Consider the following 20,466-nt stretch of genomic DNA (forward strand, 5'->3'; position numbering starts at 1 on the left):
GGCCTCTTCCAGGCTTAACCTTCACAAATACATTCTAATTTTCTAAAACCACAAAACAAAAAGTTAACTTTGCCTACAAGCTTAACATTGGCAAAGACAGCTAGGTTTTCTTAAACCAAAAAATAAAAGGTTAATTTCTGGGCTCAGCTCGTGTCGGCCTATGAAAGGATCCTTAATATCATTCTTTCTAGGTAAAATTAATCTAAATTACCAGAGAAAAAACAAAAATTAAGAAAATGTCAGTAAAACTGACTCGCTCACTCTTAAAAAGAAGTGTCGGTATGGTAATAGGGGCGAGTGGGAACACTACCACGAGACATTCACCAATTAGAACTTCCAATCAGAATCCCCACAAGAGAGAGCTGATACCAACGGGCGATGCGGCCGCTACTACTACTACTAGAGGACGCCACGGACAGCAGCGCCCCTAGCGGACATCCTTAATCATTAGCGCTAGCGTTCAGACGCATTCTCTTAGTGCTTGTGCTTTTTACGGGAAATTTTATCACCATCATCATGGAACGTTCTGCCATCGCAACGGCTAAGTTAAGTGCCTCATAAGTAATGTTTTACTGTATTTTTGTCTTCCGGGAACCAGTATTTTCCTTCTAATAGGTCATATACGGTTTCCCGGTTGTCTCGTGGCGGCGCCATGCTGCCTCGTTAAGAATTCCCGGTCCTCCATACTGGGACTTCTTATACTTATGGGCTTACTATATTACGTTCATCGTTTTTACATCGAGTTTTAGCTAGATTAGCCCCTTTACCATTTCTCTTAGTTTGGTATTTAGGGCTATTATTATTGTTCCAGCCCAGCATCCCGGCTCTTGCTCTTCATCGGCTATCGCTGGCTCCGAGTAGGCTTCTGTTCCTCGGAACAGTTTGCCTCCTCCTGGGCTTCTTTTTCTTCTACTAAAAGTGTCTTTTCCATCTTTACGATGTAATTTTGTTCTATTTAGGGTGTTAGGCTAGCCTAGGTGCATGTCCCATGTATTGGTACAGCCTGGTTCACGTGGCCCTCCCACGGTTGTGTTGCTCGCGGCTTAGGCCACTTGCGGTGGGCACGTGTTCCATCGCACCTTACCCTTCCCCTTCCCTCCCTACCAGGTATAGGGAGGCGCTGGGGGACCCCTTGGTTGTCATGACAACCTCAGTTGCCTTCCTCCCCTCTCTCTCTGAGGTGGCCAGGGGTTCCTCCCAGCGGGTGGTAGTAGGGCGACCACTCATAGGGTACCGAGTCTCCGAGCGGGTAGTTGTTGAGACGGGGAGGAGTAGGCCAACCCCCCCCCTCTCTCTCTCCCGCCGTGTTACGCCGAGACCCTCCCCCCCTTCCCCAGTTGCTCAGCCACCTTCCCTTTCTATAACGAACGGAGCCTTCCGTCGCAGCCGGGGCACCTTTGGTTATAGATTACTGGCTCCGCCAGCGGGCGGGGTGGTCACTATAGTGGTCGGTTGCTTGCCTACTATATCCTTACATCTCTCCCCCGCTACCGGAAGGGAGCTTGCTTCTTACCCGGGCACTCTTCTAGTAGACGGGTGGAGAAAGGTTTGATATTATTGTTATTTTAAGGATATACCCTAATTTTACGATGATTTGTTTAATTTTATTATTCATATGTTTACCATCCCCGCCATTATTCGTCGTGGTTTCCTTTTACCACCACACCTGGTTGGATTCTATCTCTTGTCTCCGCCGCCAGCGGAGCAATAGCCTAGGACAACCAACCAACCTTGTTACCACACGTATTATGGCGGGGCTCTGGTTTAATCTAACTTTCTCGCTCCGGCACCAGCGGAGCAACTGTTAGGCTGTAAGTGTTCTCTTGATACTCATGTATCTTTCCACTTACAGGCTACCAACTGTCAGGTCCTGGGATGCAACGCGACGTTGTACGACCCCTGCGGCCACGATGAGTGCAGGTCTCACGCTCCATGTGCCACGCCATTCAACGATATGATCGTCTGGCACCCGGAAGCCTGCGCCATCTGCTACGACCTAGTCAGTCAGCTGGTGGAGGGGGTAAGTCGATTATAGGCTTCTTTATCAATTTACTAACAACTCTTAGACATAAGTTTGTTAACCCCGTTCCGCCATTAGAAGCTCATCACCTTTTCTTTTCAGGCTACTGGTGTGAGGGAGGTCGCCCTTGCTACCACTGAAAGCGCTGGGTGGGTGGGCGGCTTCGGGGTGGGAAAGAACGCCGCCAAAGGCCAGCCTTACATCCTTGACAAGAAGCTGGCCGTCCAGATCTTCCCCGCGGGCAAGTCAACTGGGTATGTTGACCCCTTGTCCGCAGCCCCTCTCATAGCCTCCATCCAGCAAGATATGCAGCAATCTTTCGGGGTCGTAGCCACACAGGAGTCGGTCCCGGACGTCGCTACCCTGGACCTCAACATCGAGCCTATGGCGGTAGGGGCAGAGGATTTGTTGGTTGAGGTAGGTGTGTCGGGCGCCCAAGGTCTTTCCTTGGGCGCTCCTGGATCTTCTCCTGTCCCTTTTTCAAGCGCTTCTTTCCAAGGCTTTGTGGGATCTGAGATCCCTACCCGCTCTCCCGCTCTCTCTGTACCCCCAAAGGTGAAGGGACAGAGAGAACCGAAGACCCTAACTAAGACGACTTCTAAGAAGTCATCTTCGTCTTCTTCGGCTAAGAAGTCTTCGACTTCTTACGCTGACGCGGTGAAGGCCAAGCCGAGCTCTTCTTACTCGAAGAGCTCTAGAAGCAAGGCTTCTAAGGAGAAGGCTCGCGCTCCCGCCGAGCCAATGCCTTCTCCGGCCTCCACCGCATCCACTCCGGTAACGCCGGTGGGAGGAGCGGGACCCAGCACCTTTGATCCCACTGCTTTCTCAGCAGTGGTGATGCAACAGGTGGGCGAGATGGTCGGCTCGCAAGTCTCCGCCCTGGGGACGAAATTTGAGCAATCAGGCCAGTCCATCCAAGATCTCTCTAACAGAGTTAGAGAGAATGAGACCGAGTAGCTGGGCTCTCTCAGGTCCCCCTTCCAGTCTCCCCAGTGCCAAGTGCTGGTATTTTCCAGCTCCCGCCATACGACTCTCTGCCAGCTTTCTCTATGGAGAACCCATGGAGAGTAGCCGCTTACGCTCCATTTAAGGATGGTATGATCTCTATCCCGGAGTGTGGAACTCGAAGGATTGAGGACTTCGAGTTTTATCCTCCGGGTTTGACGCAGCCTTTCATCGGCTATGCTAGGCTGACCGTAGCGGCTCTTACTAGGGAAGACAAGATCTCTAGGGAGGATGTTTTCTACAGTAGGGATCATGCCCAACGGGAATGGGTTCACTGCCTTGAGGACTGGGAGTGCACAAACACCAAGCTCCAGGCCTATAAGAGTCCTTTCACTATTTTTGCGACGGAAGAGGAGGCTTCTCTTCCGTTCGCTACAAAAATAGTAGAGAGGACTCTTCAGGCAGTCCTCAAGGATGAGCCCATGCCACAACTAAGGGAGGTGGAGTCTACTTCTCCGCTCTTCCCAGCTTTTGGAGAATTGTGGGAGAACTTGCCAGCCACGTTCACGCTTGGCAAGCTCAAACCGGACTGCGCCATGGACCAGTTCGGCGAGAAGCTTCCAAGGCTGCCTGATTCCTTGATTCAGGCGGAGTTCGACGCGCGAACTAGGTTTGGCAGGTCACTCAATTCACTGATCATAACGGAGATGGCTGCTCTCTCGTATGCTACGGAACCTCTGTTTAAGATCTTGGCCAAATCCCAGCTTCAGACGGTTCAGACGGATGCTTTCGACTTCTTCCAAGCTAGGAGGAATTGCCGAAAGCACGTTCTGCAGGAGTGCACTATTAGGCACGAGCCTAATAGACTCCTGGCTTCTAGCATGTGGGGAGCGGATCTCTTCCCAGAGTCCGCTGTAAATGAAGTACACCACGAGGCTGCTAGGCTCAACCAGAGCCTTAGAGCTAGGTGGGGTATTTCATCCAAGAGGAAGCAAGAATCCGTCCCCACTGCTGGTAAGAAACCAAAGAAGTCTGGTAAAAGGTTCCAGCCTTACCAGAAACACCAGCAACAGCAGCAATTTGTTCAGGCCGTCCCAGGTTACCAACAGGGACAACCTGCTAGTTCTAAACAGAACCAGCCCATCCTCCTGCTGTCTCCTCAATCACAACCTTCGACCTCCTACGCACTCTCGCCGGCCTTCAACCCTACGTATGAAGGTCAGGGCTACCCTCCCTTTAACAAGCAATCGAGAGGTAGGGCGAGAGGCTACTTTCGCCAGCGGGGCGCAGGAAGGGCGACAAGGAGCAGGCAGTTCAGAGGAGGGCGTGGTGGTCAACCCGCCCATCAACAATGAGGCTCCCCAGGTAGGAGGGAGGCTGTTCCTCTTCCGTCACAGGTGGGGGTTCAGCAATTGGGCACAGAGCATAGTGTCAAAGGATTGGGTTGGAGTTGGATCAAAGATCCTCCTCCAATCAAATCATTCCGCCAAATACCATCAAAGGAATTGACAGATTACGCGGAGGAAACTCCTTCAGAAAGGAGCTATTGCGAGAGTCAAGCAGCTAAAATTTCAAGGTCGCTTATTCAGCGTGCCAAAGAAAGGCTCAACAAAAAGAAGGGTAATCTTAGACTTGTCAAAGCTAAACTCTTTCATTCGTTGCGACAAGTTCAAGATGCTTACCCTCTCGCAAGTAAGGACCTTACTTCCGCGTGGAGCCGTCACATGCTCCATCGATCTTACAGACGCATACTATCATATCCCTATAGCCAGACACTTCCGCCCATTCCTAGGATTCAGGCTAGGAAATCAGACATTCTCATTCAAAGTGATGCCCTTCGGTCTGAATGCCCCCAGGGTATTCACGAAAATAGCAGAAGTGTTGTGCAGCAATTGAAAACTCAGGGAATCATGGTAGCAGCATACCTCGACGATTGGTTGATCTGGGCACCAACTGTCGAGGAATGTCTCAAAGCCACCAAAAAGGTAGTTCACTTTCTGGAACATCTGGGGTTCCAGATAAACAAAACGAAATCCAGACTTACCCCGGAGTCTCGTTTTCAGTGGCTGGGAATCCAATGGGATTTGTCTTCCCACAATCTGTCAATTCCAGTGGCCAAACGGAAGGAAATAGCAAAATCTGTCAGGCAATTTCTCAAATGCAAACAAACATCAAGGAGAAACCAGGAAAGAATCCTAGGGTCCCTTCAGTTTGCTTCGGTAACAGATATCCTCCTGAAAGCAAGGCTAAAAGATATAAATCGAGTTTGGCGATCGAGAGCAAACACCAAATCTCGAGACAAGTTGTCAGTAATTCCACAGATCCTTCGCAATCAACTCCGTCCATGGTCAAAAGTAAAGAACTTAGCCAAGCGGGTACCCCTTCAATATCCCCTTCCAGTGTTAACCATTCACACGGATGCCTCCCTGTCCGGGTGGGGGGGATATTCTCAGTTCAAACAGGTTCAGGGGACTTGGTCAGTTCAATTTCGCCAGCTCCACATAAACGTTCTGGAAGCAATGGCAGTATTTCTTACCTTGAAGAGACTGCTTCCCCCGAAAAAGTCTCATCTAAGGCTAGTTTTGGACAGTGCAGTGATAGTTCATTGCATCAACAGGGGACGGGTCCAAATCCAAGCATGTGAACCATGTCATGATAGCCATCTTTGCCCTAGCAAACAAACACAAATGGCATCTGTCCGCCACTCACCTGGCGGGGGTAAGAAATGTGATAGCAGCGCTTTGTCCCGGTCAGTTCCTCTGGAATCAGAATGGTCCCTAGACGACGGGTCATTCCAGTGGATATGCCGGAGAGTCCCATGTCTCCAAGTAGATCTCTTCGCCTCACAAGCGAACCACAAGCTCCCTTGCTATGTGGCCCCCAACCTGGACCCTCTGGCTTATGCCACGGACGCTGTCGTTAGATTGGGATCAGTGGAGAAAAATTTATGTTTTTCCTCCAGTGAATCTTCTCTTGAAAGTCTTAAGCAAGCTGAGGACTTTCAAGGGAATAGTAGCTCTGATTGCACCGGACTGGCCCAAGAGCAACTGGTATCCTCTTCTTCTGGAATTGGGTCTCCGACCTCAACGGATTCCCAATCCCAAGCTGTCACAATCAGTACAAATGAGGACTGTGTTCGCTTCCTCAGGAATTCTTCAGACCCTAACTTTATGGACTTCATGAAGTTTGCGGCTAATAAAGATGCTAATATTGATCCACAAAATATTCTCTTCCTAGAATCAGATAAGAGAGAGTCAACCATTAGACAATATGACTCAGCTGTTAAAAAATTAGCATCCTTCAGAAAGAATCAAACACTACAACCATGACAGTTAATCTAGCTATATCCTTTTTCAGATCCTTGTTTGAAAAAGGTTTAGCAGCTAGCACTATTACTACTCATAAATCGGCTTTGAAGAAGATCTTTCAGTTAGGTTTTCAGATAGATCTGACTGAATCTTATTTCACGTCTATTCCTAAAGCCTGTGCTAGACTTAGACCTTCTCAAAGGCCTACTGCAGTTTCATGGTTCTTAAATGATGTCCTCAAACTAGCTTCAGATACTGACAACTCGTCTTGTACATTCATAATGCTTCTTAGAAAGACATTATTCTTATTAAGCCTAGCTTCAGGAGCTAGAATTTCAGAACTGTCGGCTCTATCCAGAGATGCGGGTCATGTGGAATTCCTCCCCTCAGGAGAAGTTCTGCTTGCTCCGGATCGTAGTTTTTTGGCTAAAAATGAGGATCCTCTTGCAAGGTGGGCCCCTTGGAAAGTCATCCCACTTCCCAAGACCCTTCTCTCTGCCCAGTATCAACTTTAAGAGCCTTTCTATCTCGTACATCCTCAAGATCCTCAGGTTCTCTCTCATGAGAGAAAAAGGTGGTACTTTGTCAGTAAAGGTATTAGACAACAAATCCTTTACTCATTAAACAAGCCAATCCTGATTCATTCCCAAAAGCACATGATATCAGGGGAGTAGCCACCTCAATTAATTACTTTCAACATATGAACTTTGAGGATCTTAAAAAGTATACTGGATGGAAATCTCCGACAGTCTTTAAACGTCATTATCTAAAGTCCTTGGAATCTTTAAAATTTTCAGCAGTAGCAGCGGGAAACATTGTTTCTCCTGATACTGTATAGTAGTCGTAGTACAGATCCAGGTCTCCTTTCTACCTACCTCATCCAACATGCCTCACCCTATCGCCATGCTACTCGGATATCCTAGCCTTAGCCGCTGAAATCATACTAGTGGATTGTCCCTTATTTTTTTGCTAGGGACATCCACACTTTGTACTGATAATGTACTTCAGTGTACCTACCCTTATTTTTATGCTAGGGTAGGACACATGTGTTTGTATATTTTGTAAATAATTTATCTAAGTAAATCTATTTTGTTAATATTACACTGCATTATTATAATTTACTATGTTTACTGTAATTTTAAGTACTTTACATTACTAACTTTCTTTTATGTTACTGTTTAGAATAAGTTAGGCTTAAGTACTTAGTTTATATGCTGTAATTGATTTACTTATATTATATCCCTCATTTTACATCTGCTTTTCATTTGTCCTTTTTTCCCATCTTGTCTGTTTCTCTGGTACTCTTTCATAGGCCGACACGAGCTGAGCCCAGAAAAGGGATTTTGACGAAGGAAAAATCTATTTCTGGGTGATTGGCTCGTGTCGCCCTATGAAACCCACCCTGTATTGTTTACCCCCCCATGCAGGACAAGATGTTTTTAGATTAAGGATGTCCGCTAGGGGCGCTGCTGTCCGTGGCGTCCTCTAGTAGTAGTAGTAGCGGCCGCATCGCCCGTTGGTATCAGCTCTCTCTTGTGGGGATTCTGATTGGAAGTTCTAATTGGTGAATGTCTCGTGGTAGTGTTCCCACTCGCCCCTATTACCATACCGACACTTCTTTTTAAGAGTGAGCGAGTCAGTTTTACTGACATTTTCTTAATTTTGTTTTTCTCTGGTAATTTTAGATTAATTTTACCTAGAAAGAATGATATTAAGGATCCTTTCATAGGGCGACACGAGCCAATCACCCAGAAATAGATTTTTCCTTCGTCAAAATCCCTTTTTGCCTCTTCCAGGATTAACCTTTGACAAAGTTGTTCTAGGTTTCTGAAAGGATGAAAAGATGTTCTAGGTTTAACCTATCTGATTCAGTTTTAATTGACCCAACAGGACAGAGAAGTTTCCTCTTCTTCCCCATTAAGGAGGTAACATTGGAATTCTTATAGGTCACTGTAAAACATAGCCTTAAAATCACCCTCAGCTCTAAGACAGAATGATAAAATAGCATTCCCTTTACAACAGCTTAAAGAAGGGTGCTGGCAATAAATTTACTTATTAACTGCTGATAGTGCTAAATAAAAGATTTCATAGTAAATTCAGATAAAGTTTATACCTGCATCTAAAATCCAGAGAGACTGGTATAGAGATGAGGGGGCCTCAATCTCAACACCTCATAGTACGATACAATAGTACGATGCAATACCGACGAAAGTATGGAACGATAACTTTGGAAGTAGACAGCAAAAAGTCTTACTATCTCTAAACAGAAATCATTGACGTCTACATGGTTCCAGGTGCTGAAAACTCCTCTGGAATGTCCCCCTCAGAAATACACAGACCACTGCTTCTGACCCAAGGCCATGGCTGTTTTCAATTAAGAACAGATCCCACGATAACTTGAAAATCTTCTTATTGGGAAGGGACATTCTAACATCTCCAGTTAAGGAGATGCATAAGCTAATGGAAGTGTATGGAATTGTGTATTCAAGTTGATTTCCTCTTAATGGAAGAATGAGACATCTACCAAGAGCATTAGAAATTCTGAAAATCATTTGCTCTGAGGCTACACATGAGACACTAAGCAATTCTTGCATTTGAAATTGCTCAACAGTATTTAGAGTAGATATAAGGGACAAGCCTACGAGTCTGAATTCGGCCAAATTTAAGGAAACATCCACTGCTCAAACCTGAGGGCCATCAAAAGAGGAGTAATCATTCGGGAGTTCCTGTTCATCTGCAAGCTAGGGCCATCAAAAGATGAGTAATCATTCGGGTGTTCCTGTTCATCTGCAAGCTAGTAAGTCTAAATGAGTGCTTAAATCCCACAGCAACTGCTGAACTTACAGATGTAAAGGCCATTTGTGGGCAGTTCATTCTTTCTGAATCCCCAACTGCCAAAACACTGTCCTTCCGTAGAACGAATGATCAAAGCAATATGTTGTTCATTCACTCAAAGCTGCAAACTTTCCACAAAGACTTTGTTTCTGACCAGGAATAAACCTGACACTAGTTAAAACTTTTTGTTTGTGTTGCATGACAAAGGGAAAACCAAAACCAGGACTTAGGCTTAAGTTAAGAACAAAATGGGCAATTCTTGGTTACGGAGTCCCTCCTACAGCCCTGCAGCCAAAGATGGTTCTGGAATACTTACAAATTTAATGAACGTTATTTGCAAGTCATAATTCTTACGCCAAAACAGCACTTTAACTGAGTATGATTATCTGAAAAATCCCCAGTGCTGCCATGTTTCCTAATAAGGAAAAGCCCTTACCATATAGGAAGTTTCCTTCAGGCATAAAATTCTTCAAGAAGCATGTGCTTATTCATCTTTGACCGACAAGCATACATAATTAAGTATCATCCCCACAACACTAGATAAGAATGGGAATATAGAGAATTGAAAATATAATGCATAGAAATTGGGCCAGGAGAAGCAACAGGTCCTAGGCCTTTGAAATACTGTTGACAGAGTTGGCCAACTTGAACCACTGATTCAGTAGGAGAGTGTCTTGCTCATAAAGTCGACACCATCCACCTATGGGCAACAAAGTTCCAGATAAAACTTATAGAGACACTGTACACTAAGCCAAACAAAGTGCACAGACCATCAATACCTTCTTGTAAATACATCTTGAAGGAACTTGTGTGGCTCAGGATGTACTGGTAAGTGGCATACATTCTTGCATGTGTACATACCACAAGTCTGACCATTCTTTGGAAAAGCACTAAAACCATGCTAGAAAACCAAAAAGTATGTGGGCAGACATTTCCTATTATTCATTCTTAAAATGTTTGAGAATACTATCCCTAATTGCTTATGGAGCTCGTCCCAGAGAATTACTGCCTGGACCATTATTTCCTCTATATACAACCTCCTACTAAAAAGAGAGAGACTTATGAGAGATTTCTGCTAAAGAAGAGAAAGGAAGCTATAAAAGGCAGATTAAACCAGTGGAGGACAACCACAAAAGAATCACAATTCCCCTTCACTGTCTCCACCATGTAAGGTACTGGTCCCAAGTCTCTCCATGCATGTCAGGAGGTTGCAACTGTCCATATCCCAGAACCTGAGGTCTACACTTACCCTGAAAGGAATAAAATAAGACTACTAACAGATACGCCCTTATCACCTCAACCCGAGATGCATGGACAGGAAACACAAGTGTTCTCACTTCTTCCAAACTGAGTGAGTATAAGCATCAGGACATTATCCTGCAGCATCAGAAATGAGTTAACTCTCTTCCTCACTAAACTCCAGCTGGCCCCAAACCCTTAAAACTCGGTGGATTGGCACCTCCACTTCTCTAAGCTGGCGCAGAGACGAGATAACATAGCTACTGAGTAAAAGTTAACAACTCAACAAGCTAGACTGAAACTCCATTAGCATGCCTGTCAGTCTCGAGTTCATTTTCCCACAGGAAAGAGAAAGAAACCGAACCTCCTACTAGAGAAGGCTAAAGCGCCAATAAGTGTTTGTATCGCAAGAGGCGATCTTCAGCTGTCTGCAACTTTATAAGAAACAAGATGACAAGCCACGGCAGAACTAAAGGGAGCTATGTGCAACCGAGTACAAGAAAAGTTACGAAACGTGCTCTAGTAGGAGAAAGTTTTGGTTCTCTTCTCCAATATTTAGAGGGTGCCGAAATATGATAAGACAAGCAAGACATATTCTCTGCGTGGTCTCTTTCCTCAACTAAACGAGGATACAGCACGCATGAGTCAACTGAGGGAGAGAAAACGAGGCACAAAATAAAATGAGAAAGGTTGGGAGGCGGTGGGAGAGGAGTTACAACAACTCACCCGCCTCGTCCAAAAGCAAACCTACATACTTGAAAGCATTCCTATATGACACTTCGTTATAAAACTCTGAAGCTAGAATACTATCTAACTTGGAGAGAACCTTATACGTATACTATAGACAGTGTAGACTTGAAAGAGAAATATTAATTGAGGCAGAAGTAAGAGACTTGCCGATAACCGAAGAAAAAGTAGGCAAAGAATGAACACAAGCATTATGAAGAAGGAGGAATAGGCTAGCAGACAAGAATTTAGAAAAACCAAAACATGAGAGATCGTATAAAACAGTTGACTGAGTCGACATAACATTGGAATGTGTAAAATTTGCTTTAGACACATTATCATCTCAATAAACTTGTCTATACCTATATCATATATTATTAATCCTATGCATGTGAACACCTCAAGCTAGGTGGTGATGATGGCAGAATGCACTACAGAGCATGGACTAATGTTTACCAAAACTGTCCTTAGGCAAACGTGTTAGACGAGATTCAGACCGTGAAAAGGGTGAAGTAGGTATTGGAGAGCACAGACCCCCATCATCCCGAGAACTGACCTGGTTCCCTGGCAACGGGCATTATCAACTGTCACAAGGTAGGCCTACGCTCGGGCTACGCACAGATGAGGGCACCAACGCCTTACTTCTGTCAATAACGTGAAAAAGAGCGCACACTATGGAGGGATTCGGAACATTTCTCATCACGAACTCAGTTCAACTGGTATTAGAACTAAAATTAGGATTAATGTTCTAACTTCTTGATACACTGTTCCTGAACCGAATGGGGAGCATGAGGCCGTGCTAGAAAGGAAGTCAATACTAGCATTACCAAAATGCCTAATGAAGGGACACTGAGTAGGATAGACCTGACAGGTTTAAGTCCTAACTAATTGCTTTCGCAATCTATCAGTTTCCCTTCTTTCCTATATCTGACATATTCAGGCTTAAATTTCTGAGAACAATTCCTTATATTCTTCACATCGAGTTTCTAGATCACACACTGTACCCTTGCAACCGGTACAAACTGAACGTTGATCTACTCCAAATTCGAACATCCTGCTTACACCAAAAGCATTCCTACATACCCTGATGTTATTAGTTTTGCTTCCAGTGGAAGATATCCTAGAAAAATAAAACTACAATACTATAAACAATTGTAAAACAGCCAAATTTCATAGAATACCAACAATCGCCTAACCGCACAGGTGGCAAGGAGAATTCTGACAAGTTCTAAAACATTCGAAACACACCTGGTGGAGAACAGGTAACTAGACATTCATCTGGGCACCACTCAATTTTTTTGTTTGAATGTCGACTCGCCTAATTAGCGCAGAGATATAGCTAACTTTAATAGCAGGTAAGATTCATCACAAATATAATCTATTTACAAGACTGGGGAAATTTAAATTAAGAAAAGTAAAAAAAATTTTTTAAATATAAATGGAAATAAAGTAAGAAGTATTATCACCATCCTCTTACACATGCAAAAAAAATGGCACAGCAATAGTCTTTTTCTAACGTAATGGTGGTAAAACCTTCTCGCGATGCTGATTTTCTAATTGGCAAACAATAGGTTTCACTAAAACTTATTTAATGCATGAGCATGAGCAAAAGAGAAAGGTGGATGTATAAAGTAAGTTGACAGAATTCTAGAATACATTCAACAATTTTCATAAATTATCCCCAAGAGCTGCAAACTGTTTCAAAAAGGCACAAGAGTAAGGCAATTAAGCCTTTAGAAGCATAGTGGTCTATAAGGATATGCACTGGGTTACTGTCAAATTTTTTCTTTCAAGCAAGCACTAACATGTCTAATAATCAGGTGACTCTGAAATTGGGCTAATTATTTATGCTACAGTAATGAGTTTGATATTATACAAATCCTTTTCATCTTATAAAAATAACATAAAAGTTTTATAGCAAATTCTACCCCAACATACTTTCAAAATAAAACAAATACTTTTATTAGACCAGGACTTACATTACTTATTGTAGGGTGACCGAGATCCCTGAAGGTCAGCAGTCTGTGTCTCAAAACTATACGTGAGAAGGCAATTCCACCACAAATATACCCAATATTTGTGAATACCCGTGCAAAATCATGAAATATCCAAGCTCCAGTGAGGCAGCGAGAATTGAAAAAACACTGATCTTCATCACCATTGTAGGACAATACCTGAAAATACATGCTGGTGTACGGTTATGATTGAAAAGTTTTCAAAATTTTGTCAGGCCAACACTATAACACCAACTATTCAAATAAAATGTAACTTTATAAAAGAGAAAAAGCTGAAAAAGTTTCTGCTAAAGTTAACAATGATAAGGAAACATACAACAGGAATCTTATGACTGAGAATGTTGTAAACTGAAGAAACAAAATTTAACAAGTTGGCAGATGCAGTAGTTAAATTTGGATAGTATTAATAGACTATTGAAATATGACATTTTATAATACAATAAAATTTTAAGTATACTTACCAAGTAGTCATAGTATAGCTGCAGTTTCTATCCATTGGCAGCTAGAATTTTTCAAATTCGCAGTATTGCTAGTTTATTTTGGCTAGGCGATACCTGCCACCCCAAATACCGAGGGAGAGAGGAACCAGCTCGGCACAAAAATCAGTTGTTTATGCCCTTCTATCAATGAGAGGGGAGGGAGGGAGGGAGGGTTCTGCTTATGTAACTACTTGGTAAGTATGCGAACATAAAATCTTATTTTATTGTAAAAATGTCATTTTTATGTATGTAGCTTACCAAGTAGTATTAGCACCAAACAAGAGGGTTTCTTTCCCTCTCATTTCAGTTGATGTGCAGGTGCTCGATCGTGTATCTGTATTGCATACACTTAATAGTTCTATAAGCCAAACGCATTCCAGCACATTCCCAGTAATTGCTATTATGTACAAGAATCAGGAGTCTCACTGAACAATTGAATTCCTAGAAATTTCTGGTGTTCTCAAAGTGTCTTGGTTTCCTGTACTAATTTCCAACCACAGGCAAGATGGCCTGGAGTGCACAAACTGGCAACTCAATTCAGAGGCGAGCGAGGGCGAGTTCTGCTTTCTCTCTGAGCTTCTGTTCATCTTAGTATTGTTTCTCCTCTGTCAAGGGTTCAATTCGAATCTCTTTGCCAGGCCATCCCAGACATAGGTCTTAGGTTGCCTCAGAATTCTCGCCTCAGGTTCATGTGTCGTACTACATATTTGCCACGTGAGAATTTTTAGACAGAGATATGCCTCATTAGACTCACTATCCTGTTTACCTGCATGGTATAACAGAGGTCTATAATCTTCTACTTCATCACACTGACCCATCAGCTGCTGTGGTGACTTGGAATGATTTTCTTCAGACAATTCGAGTTTTGTCTTCTAATGAACATTTTTCTAATTTGTAGGGTATTCAATTATTCTTTGTTCCCCTCGAATTAAAAATGGATAACGGAAGGCTCCACCTGTTCCCCACCCGACTAGCTCTGCTTCCAGGGTAAATAGAAGAGTTCCTCCTTGATCCAACCCTCAAAAAGGAGTTCTACAAGCAGTAAAATCCCTATGTTTTCATGACTAAAGTCTTCCTGCCTTCATTGCAAGCATAGACTTTCTCGCCAAGCAGCAATGAAAATAGTGGAATAGTACCTTCTTCAGTCCTTTGTAACATGCCAGGGATTAGAGCCATATTAACTAGTTGGTGTCATCGATAGGACTTTTTCCATGATCAGAATCATGAGAGTTTGCTTCTCTCCTATTCAACTGTGAAGACATAGGTCCACATCCACTTTAATCATTCACTAAAGTCGTATTGTTTCTCCTTAGTTGAGATTCAACTACTGATGAGAAACTTCTGTCTTGCCATCACAGGGACCTTGGTCTAAAAGGCATTTGAGTCCTGTCTACCGTGCACATACCTAGCGAGAATCATCAGACAGAGTTTTGGTTTCCAAGACCACATCTCATCTCCTTCCAGCATTGGTGAAGAAGATAGACAATTCGCATTGTTCATTCTCAACATCACCCTTCAAAAGGCAGGTGTCATGTCGTGATTCCGTCTCAGATGCGCAATCATTCGGCATCTATTGACGAAGGCGAATCCTTCATGATCTCCAGCATTTTGGATTTTGCATTGCCTGATCCAGATCAACCATTACTTTGTTCTATTGGTGTGTTGCTGTACCTACAGAGGATCGACATCCTTCATTGAATGTCAATTCCTTTCTCCACTGCTGGCCTCCAATGCAGAGGTGTCTAATAACACGTCTTCCTCCAAGTCCTACCAGATCGTGAGGAACTCCTCTGCAGATGGCTATGTTAAATGTACCCTCTCTCAAAGAGTGAACAGTGCAAGTGCCTTGGTACTTTCATCACATTCCGAAGAATATGTCAGACTGAAAGCTAGATGCTGTCTGATTAGGACCTCATTTATATGTATATCTTTCTTCCTTCAGGTAGGTCTTACCCAGCTCCTTCAAGAGGACAAGTTGCATCTCACCTATGGGGTGCAGTTCTAGAGGTGAGAAGGATGCCAGGGTGACGGGCCTCTCCACCTTCCCCCTCCCTGTTCTACTCCTCTTCCTTCGGGTTGAGGATAGAACTCGAACTTACACTTGCTGGTTGGGCATTTGATGTGGTAAGCCTACACATCCAGTTTCCTTTCTATTTTTCTTATCAGAATCGTAGAAGCAATCCCACTCCTTCCTCTAGCAAGGGGAGGAAGGAGACTGGCAATAATGCAAACCCTCCCCAGAACTTTGCCTTAATGCCAATTCCTCAATCATTTTGAAAAGCCACAGAGGTCTGACTCTTGATCATGCATCTCTTATACTCCCATCAAGCTGTCAGAGGCAGGGCACTCCATGCTCTTACGACCAGGAAGAATACCCCAGGTGTGCTGCACTCCAGTCAGTTCTAGAAGCTCATTCAGATTCCTCCCTCCAATCAGTGAGTCTTCCCAATGTAAAGGACCGAGGGTTTGTATAACATGTAGGAACAAATCACAATTTTTTAATGTAAATTGTATTTTTCCTAATCATACATCCTGTGGTGATTTACATTAATGCCCACCTCATGCCATCCCTCAATCTGAAGCCTGGGCTGAAAGGCAAAGTGGAGTGGAGTGTTTACATTCAGGCAGGCGGGTCGCATATTTGTGATCAGTGTTAAGACTCAGCTTACGGGAGAAAATAGGACCAATCAGCATTCAGAATTCACTCGAGGCAATGACATCATTATCCTAGCATTCATTATTACTGTGTGTTTGAGGATTATCCATAGTAGTGTATATTATTACTATTAATCTTAAAAAAACTTTATATACATGCCATGAGTTTTTTCAATCAGTTTATTTATGAAATACTTATGTTGCCTAAAAAACAATGCATTTATAAAAATCTACTTTAATAAATAAGGAAAACTGATGAACAGATATTGTGTAGGCCAGTGAATTTTGTCCAGGGTAACTTAATGAAAAAAAAATCAATGAAAAAAAAATCAAACATTTATCCCTATGGCTACTCATCCAGGAATTATAGAACTATAGGCTTTTTCAGTAAATTGTCACATCTTTCGATCCCTCAATTACAGCATGGCCATAAGAAGATTGCAATGTCCCAAGTGAGTAGGCCAAAAGTTGAATATAATAAATTCAATGGCAGGCCTATGGCCCTACAAATTATCGAAAAGATTTTGATATAGCCTAGCGATTTACTCTTTTAATGTCGTTAACGCCTAAAAATGTACAAGTTGCCATAAATAAAATGGTACAATAATAATAATCGTCTGTTTGTTTACAAATCGAATATCATATTCAAGAGCCGTGCAATGAATCATACAAATTGCATACAAAAGTGTTATACTTCATCAGTTTTCATTATTCAATAAAATAGATTTTTATAAATGCATTATTTTTAGGCGACATATGTACTTCATAAATAAACTGATAGAAAAAATTTGTGACATGCATAAAAAATTGTCTTTTAAGAATAATAAAATTATACCTTACTTGGGATAACTATCACGCACACAGTAAGAATGACTATTAGGATAACGTCATTGCCTCAAGTGAATTCTGAACACTGATTGGTCCTATTTTCTCCCATAAGCCGAGTTTTAATACATCACAAATATGAAGGCGGGTCTAACCGCCTACCAGACCATTTGTCTTGGTCATCCCAGTTTCAGAAAACTCCACCAAGGAATAGGCAACACTGCAGCTCCCTTCTGAAGGGGAAAAGTCTCCTTTATTTACAGCTACACAGCAATTTCAGATCCCTATGAGAGAAGAATCTCAGAGGCAACAGCCTTAGCAGAATTTCGTACTAGTTGCCATCACAAGGCTTATGAGAACCCTGTGACACATTGGAGGGCTCCAACTATTCGCTTTCCAATGTAACTTTATTATTACTTGATAATCTTTTTTGTATGGACCTGCTTGAGGAGTCTGTTGTGGTTAAAAACTTAACAAGCATGCCCACCTACTGAATTGTACTAGAGCGCTCTCTTTTGGGAAAATGGAGAATTTAGAAAACAAAATCTGAAACTTTCCCTTGCCCAACCTAAAAAGGATCGCTAAAAACTGTAAGCCTTCAGTCACCCCAAAAGGTTTTTCCCTCAAAGAACAGGTAGGTGTTCAAAAGGGATGATGCCTCATGAAAGGGCAACGACAACAGCAATAAAAATTTTTCACAAGGTCCAAGGATCCTCTTATAGGAAAAAGATAAGCAACAAATGGAATGCCTATCAAGGGCAGGGGTAGAAGAAAAGGTAGATACCAATAAGAATTGTACGGTTGAGGGTCAACTTCAATGACACCACATTAATTTCAAATGGGATGGGGTGGAAACAGTCTCACCCCTCCCCCTCCAGCAAAGGGGCTCTTCCAATGGGAGCCATACAGAAATATGTGGATATTATTCAACAAGCACGTCTCTAAGTGTCCCCAACAAGGATTCCTCCAAATGAAGAGCAATTCAAAACCTATCAACATTGAACAAGCACACTGTTTGCCAAATTTTCCTAATAACTACCACTGCCTAGTGCGTTCAATTGTTCTAAAAGGGATTTAGATCTGAAAGATGCATACTACCATGTCCCTGTTGTCATTACCTTCCGTCCCTTCCTAAGGTTCTGGACAGGGAAAGATATGTACAGATTCAAATCCATGCCCTGAGGGCTAAACATTGCCCTAAGATTTGGCAAAGTTAGTAACTTTTAGTTTCTTTTAGAGAATCAGAAATATGTACAACAACTAATAGCCCACCTACTAGACATTGTCAATCTGGGGGCCCAGAAGAAAAATGTGCTTGAAAAACCTATTAGCAGTGGTCAACTGAATACAGTCAAAAGGTTTTATGATAAACTGGCAAAATCCCACCTCACACCCAACTGGGACTATGTTGGGACACTTTTCACAGCTCACTGTCTCTTCCCATCATACTCGAAACAGAATGAGCCAAGTGTTCAAAATGTGCCTTGCACAGCCCTGTTTCCAAATGTTGCTATTTGCATCAATAATAGACCCAATACTTGGATTACAACAAATGAATGTGAAAAAATTTTAGCTATCACATGCAACAAACAAGGTACGAGACCAACCTCATCAAAAAATCTTAAAAGTTGGGGAGATACTTCAGCCTTGATCCCAGAAGGAATCTGGTGATATAGGTCACCCTGACTCCTCAGTCTGTAAGAATGACAATACATACAGATGCCTTACTGACAGGTTGGGAAGAGCGTCAGGTGGCAGGGAGGTGTTCAGCTACTCTGAGGAATTGTCATATCAAATCTCTCAAAAAACTCCAACCTCCAGAAGAGAGACATTTGGTTGATTCTAGACATGACTAATGTACAACATTTAGAGGTCAGGATGATACTCACCTCCCCAAGTATGGTAATGCTAGCCATCCTTCAATGGGGCAAGAAAGGAAGTGGTAATTTTCTGCAATTCACCTTACAGGGTCTCTCAATGTAATAGTAGACTCCTTATCAAAGAAAATGACAGCATCAACAGAGTGGAACTAGACAAATAGCCAACATGCTTCCACAAATGGAAGTGGAGCTATTCATCACATATGAAAATCACAAACTGCCAGGCAAGCAGCAGCAAGAGATGCCTTTGTACAAGACTGGATTGGAGGACGATATACCCTTTCCTCCATAGTTCCAGATTTCAAAGGTGTTGAGCAAACTCCTAACCTACTAAAAAAAACAGCTTACTTAATAGCCCAAAATTGGCCAACCAGGGACTGGTTCCTGTTATACTCTAATAACTGGCAAAGATATAAATTTCAAACTTGTCCACTGTTTAATGATCCTCCTTGCTAAGCCAAGACCTTCACGAGTGGTTTTTCTTAAATATTATCCATGCCGTGAAAATTACTCATCCAATGTTGCTAGGTACTAGTGCAAAAATTACAAACTTCATATATCTGGCAATACAAGTACAGTAATATAATACCTTGAGAAACGAGCAGCCAAACATATGAATTTTTTGAGTTACGAGCTGCAACTCGGTCCATATTTTGGTCTGAGGTACGAGTGGAATTCAGAGATACGAGTGTTTTGGAAGGTTGCCACTAGTTGGTGCACACGGGTCCAGGATCAGTGCGACCAGCATCTCATTCACTCCCATGTGTTATCTGCAGAGTCAAGTCAGATCTTGTGCACTGTACTCGATTTTTGCATAATTTTTGCACTTTTTACTGAACTTTATTGGGCCAACATGGGGCCGAAGAAAGTGACTATAAAGGAAAGTGATCAGAAGAAGAAGAGAATGAAGTCAATAGAAGTAAAGCAAGAAATAATAGAAAAACACGAGCATGGTGTACGAGTGATTGAACTGACAAGGCTGTACAATTGCAAAACATCTACAATTTGTACCCTCCTTAAAGAAAAGGATGCCATCAAAAGTGCAACACCAGCAAAAGGAACTACAATTCTGTACCAATTAAGGACAAATATCCATGAAGAAATGGAGAAGCTTCTGCTGGTGTGGGTGAAAGAGAAGGAGCTGGCAGAGAATACAGTGATGGAGACTCTAATTTGCAAAAAGGTGCATATTATTTATGCCGATTGGAAGAAAAAAGTGCATTTCTTTTTTACAATTTATTTAAAGTAATGAAAATGCAATTTTAGTTTACATTGTGTTAGGAAAGTGCTGTTTTAGTGTACGTGTCTACAGTACCTGCATCGCTTCCTCCCTCACTCCCTCCTCCTCCACCATTCACCTCCATTAGCCGCACTCATCTGTCTCCAAGGTAAGAATACAGTACTACTAAATAACACCTTTTCTTTTGTTTCATATATTTTGTTTTGCATTGGTAAAGTATAATGTGTGTTTCTTAATTAAAAACATGTCTTTTTTCACAATTTAGGATGGTTTGGGGATGTTCCACAGGGCTGGAACGG

The 20,466-nt window shown here is 42.6% G+C and overlaps 1 protein-coding gene across 2 annotated transcripts in view; it reads right to left on the bottom strand.

The window, feature by feature from the left end:
- The window catches only part of LOC135222003 (SID1 transmembrane family member 2-like), a 180,884-nt gene that overhangs the window by 68,459 nt on the left and 91,959 nt on the right, over positions 1-20,466 (bottom strand). For both annotated transcript variants that reach the window (XM_064260113.1, XM_064260112.1), the window contains exon 12: positions 13,053-13,247. In XM_064260113.1, coding sequence (XP_064116183.1) covers positions 13,053-13,247 — 195 coding nt within the window. The remainder of the gene's footprint in view (positions 1-13,052; positions 13,248-20,466) is intronic.

The sequence above is a fragment of the Macrobrachium nipponense genome, chromosome 3, assembly GCF_015104395.2.
Source record: "Macrobrachium nipponense isolate FS-2020 chromosome 3, ASM1510439v2, whole genome shotgun sequence".
In the NCBI taxonomy this organism is placed as follows: Eukaryota; Metazoa; Arthropoda; class Malacostraca; order Decapoda; family Palaemonidae; genus Macrobrachium; species Macrobrachium nipponense.